Source organism: Melanotaenia boesemani, chromosome 4 (genome assembly GCF_017639745.1).
Source record: "Melanotaenia boesemani isolate fMelBoe1 chromosome 4, fMelBoe1.pri, whole genome shotgun sequence".
NCBI lineage: Eukaryota > Metazoa > Chordata > Actinopteri > Atheriniformes > Melanotaeniidae > Melanotaenia > Melanotaenia boesemani.
In genome coordinates, this window is record NC_055685.1 from 18171452 (window position 1) to 18177451 (window position 6000).

Consider the following 6000-nt stretch of genomic DNA (forward strand, 5'->3'; position numbering starts at 1 on the left):
TGAATAGCCCTGGCTCCTACAATGCTCAGTAAATTTCTTGCACAATTAAAACAAGGAATGAAGCTACAAAAGGACCCCCCCAAACAATGGAGTCAGATGACAAAACAGCAAAGGAGACCACACTGGGCCGTTTGATTAAGCCATTGTTATGGTGCGAAAGGGTGCACAACATACACCTCTCCACAGCCCTTTTCTCACATATACCTCATGTCAATCAAGCAGGCCTGCAGGCTAACTAGCTAAACACACACACACACACTGTTGAACTTAAAAATCCACACTTCTCTGACATAGTAGACTTGGATGTTGCTGTTCTAATATTTACATGATGGGAAAGATAAAGGAAAGTTTTTCTTGCATAGTGATAGTCTTAATCTGAATTTATATTCCTTGTTTCCTCTGTCTTATTAACTGTGCAGCCTGACCTTAATTTTATACCATTTTATTTTTATGCAGCCATCTGAGTTCAGTTGTCATCATCTTTTTCCTCTGCCCATGTGTCCAACTCATGTGACATCACTACCGCCTTTTCTCATTCCCTCGCTCTCTCACATACATCACCCCTTCCAAAGTTGATAAATTCCCACAGTGGCTGTTGACCCAGCTGCCTTTGTCAAGTGGCGCTACCAGCAGGTGCTGTTTTCACAGCCACCCTGGCAGTCGTACAGACTGTTTAGTAGCGCTGCTGACCCCTGCCTGCTATTAACAGTGTTAGCTACAGACCCCCCAATTCTCAAGGGACTCTTACTCTTTCTCTCTTTCCTTCGCTTTCTGTTTTCTTCCTCCTTTTGCTCTTTTTTTAACTACATGCAGCCTGCAATAACAAAAGCCAGCATGGATGGAGTATAGAGTTGGGTGCTGATGGGAGCATGGGAATCAACCCCCACTACCTTCCATCTTTTAAATTTAAAGCCATTTGAACACATGCAGTCACGTTATTGTCACTGCCTTTAGTCTCTGTGTCTGTCAGCATTTTGAGTACATTTTTCAAACTGGGAAGTAGATTGTCTTAGTTAGAATACATGCAATTATAACAAAATGCATGTTAACCTACAGACTTTGAAAATAAGTACAATAGATGTAATATTGAAAGGGTGGTATACATGTTAACAGCATATATGGATGTAATATATTATGGACTTGTACTTATATAGCGCTTTTCCAGCCAGTTTGACCACTCAAAGCGCAAATTAAGCAAATAAAAAAATATATAATTTTTTTTATAACATTCTGATTGTAGGTACTAAACAGGGTCAGAAATCAGTATCTAGGGCAGGGGTAGCCAACGTTGGTCCTCGAGGGCACCAATCCGGCAGGTTTTCCAGATTTCCCTGCTCCAGCACACCTGACTCAAATTAAATGGATCCAACAGCCTATAAGGATCTCCACAATGGCTTGTTAGTTTAAGTCAGGTGTGTTGAAGCACGGAAATCTGGAAAACCTGCCGGATTGGTGCCCTCGAGGACCGACGTTGGCTACCCCTGATCTAGGGTCTACTAAATGTTTATTATTCTTATTTTGTTCTTATCTGGCACTGGCCAAATGCAGGTCAACATGTGAAGTTTGATCAGTGTACAAGAAAGTACTAAATGCCTCGAGTCTTATAGAGTAGGGCATAAAAACAACTGTACATGACAATGGATTTACTGCAAACTCTGTTTTATCAGTTATAAAAAGATGGGAACCAAGGTGCAGATACTTGCTAATACATGCTAATATCAACCTTGTATTGGTTAGTATTAATAGAGTTTGATGGGTGCACATTGTGTACTATTAGTAAAAAGATTGGACCAAAAATTATGTTATTTTTAAACTTTAAACATGGATGATGGTATCATCTGGAAATCTAAATATAAAGGAATTCACAAAGCTCAGTTGCCCAAAACAGCAGTTGCATAATTGGCTAAATGTTACTGTGTGGGTGTAACGAGATTTCATGGAAAAGAGAATCAAGATGCAATAACATTATCAGCATATGATTCTTGTGATGAGGATGGATTTTGGTTTTTTATAGACGAAGTGAGGCTGTGCATGTGTGTTTGTGTTTTGACTGTTTCCAGATGTTTATGGGTGTTAGAGTTTGCTTTAAAAATTTCAAGTTTTTTATGTTAAAGCAAGATTTTACACAAATGTTACACCCAAAGTGCAACTGCAACATGGTGGCAGATTAAAAAAAAATGGTTTGTAGGTTTTAAAATTCACCACCAAATTGCTGGTGGAAAATTAAATTACTTTCCAACACTGGTCCTGAACTGCATCTGACTGAATGACCATTTGCTCTGTGGCTATGATTGATGAGGCCTGTTCTCTCATGGCCTAAACATTACACACATACACGCTGACATCACTCCCAATGCCTCTCAGCTCTCATACCAGCATCCTTCCACAGGAGTCCAGCTACCCTGCTTGCATGTCTCCATATGCGCACATGTTCTCATTATCCCACGTTGTCCAGCGTTTTTCACCTCAGGACAACAGGAATGTTTACACAATAATTTTTCTTCCTCTATCTCACCGTCTTTCTCAAATGCACACTCTGATTTGTGTTTGCATGATGTGTGTGTGTGTATTTGCGTGTGGGCCAGTGGGCAACAGGCATTAACAGAGGCTTCGCATTTGAACTTGATTATCCACTCACTGTATTATTTCCAGATTTTTAGAGCGTGATATGAAATAATTCAATTTCGTGCCATTTGCCGACATGCGTGTCTGGATGTTTGTCTTAAAATGAAATGATCACAGTATGTCTCTGGTGTTCAGACCTGACACATGTGGTGCGGAGATGTTTGTGCCTGTGTGCATTTTCCAAACCATATTTATTTCTGTGGGGGCCTGTGTTGACCGAGTATATATTGTTTTGTTCCTTATATGTGGAATATAACAATAGTGTTTCTCATTCTTGTGCCCATGAAGTGAACGATTTTCATTTATGTATGTTGCATTTACTTAACCTAGGACATACTAATCTAAGTAATATGTTGAAATGAAGACATGCAGTGGTGATATCAAATAAGTGTCTAGTTTTGCCCCCTAAGATTTCCTTACAATGGCATGTGGCACTTGTATTTCCAACATACTGACTTTCCCTTGTTCTTCTTAACAACTGTTTCAGGCCTTATGCCCCCAAGGAGTGCCAGCGTCAGGTGGAACCACCAGAGCTGCTGATGACAGCTTGTTCCAGACACTGCAAGAATGGACACTGCACTCCTACTGGCAAGTGCTGCTGTAGCCCTGGCTGGGAGGGACCCTTGTGTCGAATTGGTAGGTGTTATAAGTAATCTCATTTGGATCAAAACTCTTTTTTTTTTTCTTACTCTACATGTGTAAATGAGTTTAGTAATGCCTGGCATGTACAGTGGGTCTGCTTTTTTTTTCTGTCAACATCTAAAGCCTGCTTTGATGTTTTATGACTTAAATTTACCACCTTGTGTTTTGAATATTGTTTTTCTTTGACTGTAGCCAAATGTGAACCAGCCTGCCGCAATGGAGGAGTGTGTATAGAGCCCAACAAGTGCCTGTGTAAGAGTGGCTACTCTGGTGCTCAGTGTGAGAAGAGTGAGCGGGGCCTGCCCAATGACCAGGAGAGAGACGGCATTCTGGACCACATTATTGACATGACCTCATATCTCTTAGACCTGACCAGCTACATTGTATAGGGGAGTGCAGAGGGGGATTTCTCCCCACTGCAATCTCATGTTAAAAACAAATCTACCTATCACCACCAGCAGACTCTTAACAAGGTGTCATTAATGCCAATGTCCCCCATCCCCACACAACCATGCACACACCAATGCCCAGATACACACAGGATCCCTGTCAGATTACTTGGATCCACATCACCATACCAAACTTTTCTTCTCTCACCTATAAGCTATTTGCTCTTGAGCACCCGGCCTGGCATCCAAGCCGTGTTCACAATTCAAAGAGGCCTGCAGACATCTGTGAGTTGATTGACGAGCAAGTTATTGATTGACCAAGTTATGGAAGTTCCACTAAGACATTTCCTCACATGCCTAGGGTTGACTCCACATGAACAGAAATGGACTATTCTAACCCAAGACTGGATCTTATCAGGGGCCGTCTGTTTGCCTTTTATATGAACATTCAAAACTATAAGGAACGACATGGCTCACAAGCTAATTCATGCTCATGGTCTATCAGTAATACAGCAAAATATGTCTACATACTAAAGTCTGCAGGGCTTTGTGCTATGCTGGTTTAAAGGCACTAAAAGAAAGATCAAGTCGTCCCATCTGTGATTGCATTGGTCAAAAACAAAGAAAACTGTACACTTTCCTTTTCATCAGAGGGTGGTTAAATACATGAGAGTAGAAACGACTAAGTGATAAGAATGTCCACTTTACTACAATCTGAATGGAGTCTCTGGCACTGTATTCATTTTTTTGTTTCAGTTTAAAGGTCAAAATTAATTTGACACTTGTATTAAAAGCAGAATCAGTAGTTTTACTTTCACATATACACACTACATTATTACAGGTATGGTTTAACAAACTCCTTTCATTGTGTCACACACTGAAACAAAAGTCCGAATTCAGAACTACAAAGGGAAGTGAGAGTGCAGTGATGTATATTTCCAATAGAGCTTACCTAAGTACTACTTAGTATGGCAAAAAAAGCTATAGCATTACTATTGTTATCATAGAGGAGGGTTTATTTTTTTAAGCGTAATAATATATGGGAGAATATGGTGTTTATAGAAGGCAGTTTTACACTAAGCTTGTCAGGTCATGTCATTTCATGTTGTACTTATACATATTGCAGCTTTTATGAAATACATGTAAGAACTTTTTTTTCCCCATTTTACTTTTTTCTTCAGTGTAAAAGCCATGCATGTATGTGCCTGCATAGAGTAATTCAGAGCAGTTGGCAAAGTCCATCTAACTTTTAGTCCTTACATATGGTTATATTACCACTGTCAAAAATGTGTCTCTGTTGTGAGATGATCAAAGATCCTGTTGGACCTCAAAGTCACTGTAGAAGCAGATCTTATCCGTAGGGAGCAGATTTCAGATTATCTTGAAGAAAAAAACCAAGATGAAACCCTCTAATGACCATCTAATTCTTACATATTGTCAGAAAGCAGGCAGGGATTGCCTGAAGCTACATTAGTGCGTGTGTTTTCTGATGCCAGACTGAGGTCCATACATACAGCACACATACATATACACCTGTATTCTTTCGAGTCAGTAATCAATAGTGTCAACAGACCCACCAGTTCTGTGTGTTAGTTCAAACATAAACACTTTCTTTCCTACATATACTTTGGGAAGCAAGTTTCAAGTATCACAGTAAATTGAAGTTCTGCATCTGTAAATTAAGTATTTGTTGTTCATCTCCTGCTTCTCTTGTGTTTGCTGAAATAGATGAACTCTGCCTGGGTTTAATATATCAAAATAAAATTCATGCTGTTAAGAAAAAAAAAAAAAATCATAACTTTTTTAGCACTTAATGTGAAAGTTGCATTGTAGCTGCTGAGATGGCATGGTGTGAATAGAATAACCATTTTCATTATTTAAGTAGTTACACAAATAAAATAATTATTTAAGTTCTCTATGTTGTTTTTACCATTGTATTGTATGTGACAATTCTTTTATGCCTGTATTGTAAATAAAACTAGGGATAACTTTTTTTCTCTTCATAAATATCAATATGTCTATTAAAATTTATAGCATGTCTGAATTACTTGTCTCCTTGTTTTGGGTTTGGTAATGCTGGCTTTGACTTGTTTGTAGAACCTGCACAAACACCACCATCTTTAAAAAAAAAAAGAAAACATAATTGATACCTAAACAAAAACCATGGCAAGAATAATATACCTGGGGTTCAGGTTGGATTTTTGTTCCCTATCAACATCTCATAACTGGCCAGAAATGTACCTAACTTCAGCATGAAGCCTTTAAATAGGTATTATTTTGTCCTTATTGCACCTTAATTTGCACATGAAATAATTTTTTGGGGAAGATTTTAGTTAAAGCATAA

The 6000-nt window shown here is 38.8% G+C and overlaps 1 protein-coding gene across 1 annotated transcript in view; it reads left to right on the forward strand.

Annotated features, from left to right (window-relative positions):
- LOC121638171 (hedgehog interacting protein) overlaps positions 1-5430 on the forward strand; it is a 34781-nt gene extending 29351 nt beyond the window's left edge. The window contains exons 12-13 of the mRNA XM_041982740.1: positions 3113-3261; positions 3460-5430. Of these exons, the coding sequence (XP_041838674.1) occupies positions 3113-3261; positions 3460-3656 (346 nt within the window). The 3' untranslated portion in view covers positions 3657-5430. The remainder of the gene's footprint in view (positions 1-3112; positions 3262-3459) is intronic.
- Positions 5431-6000: the final 570 nt, after the last annotated feature.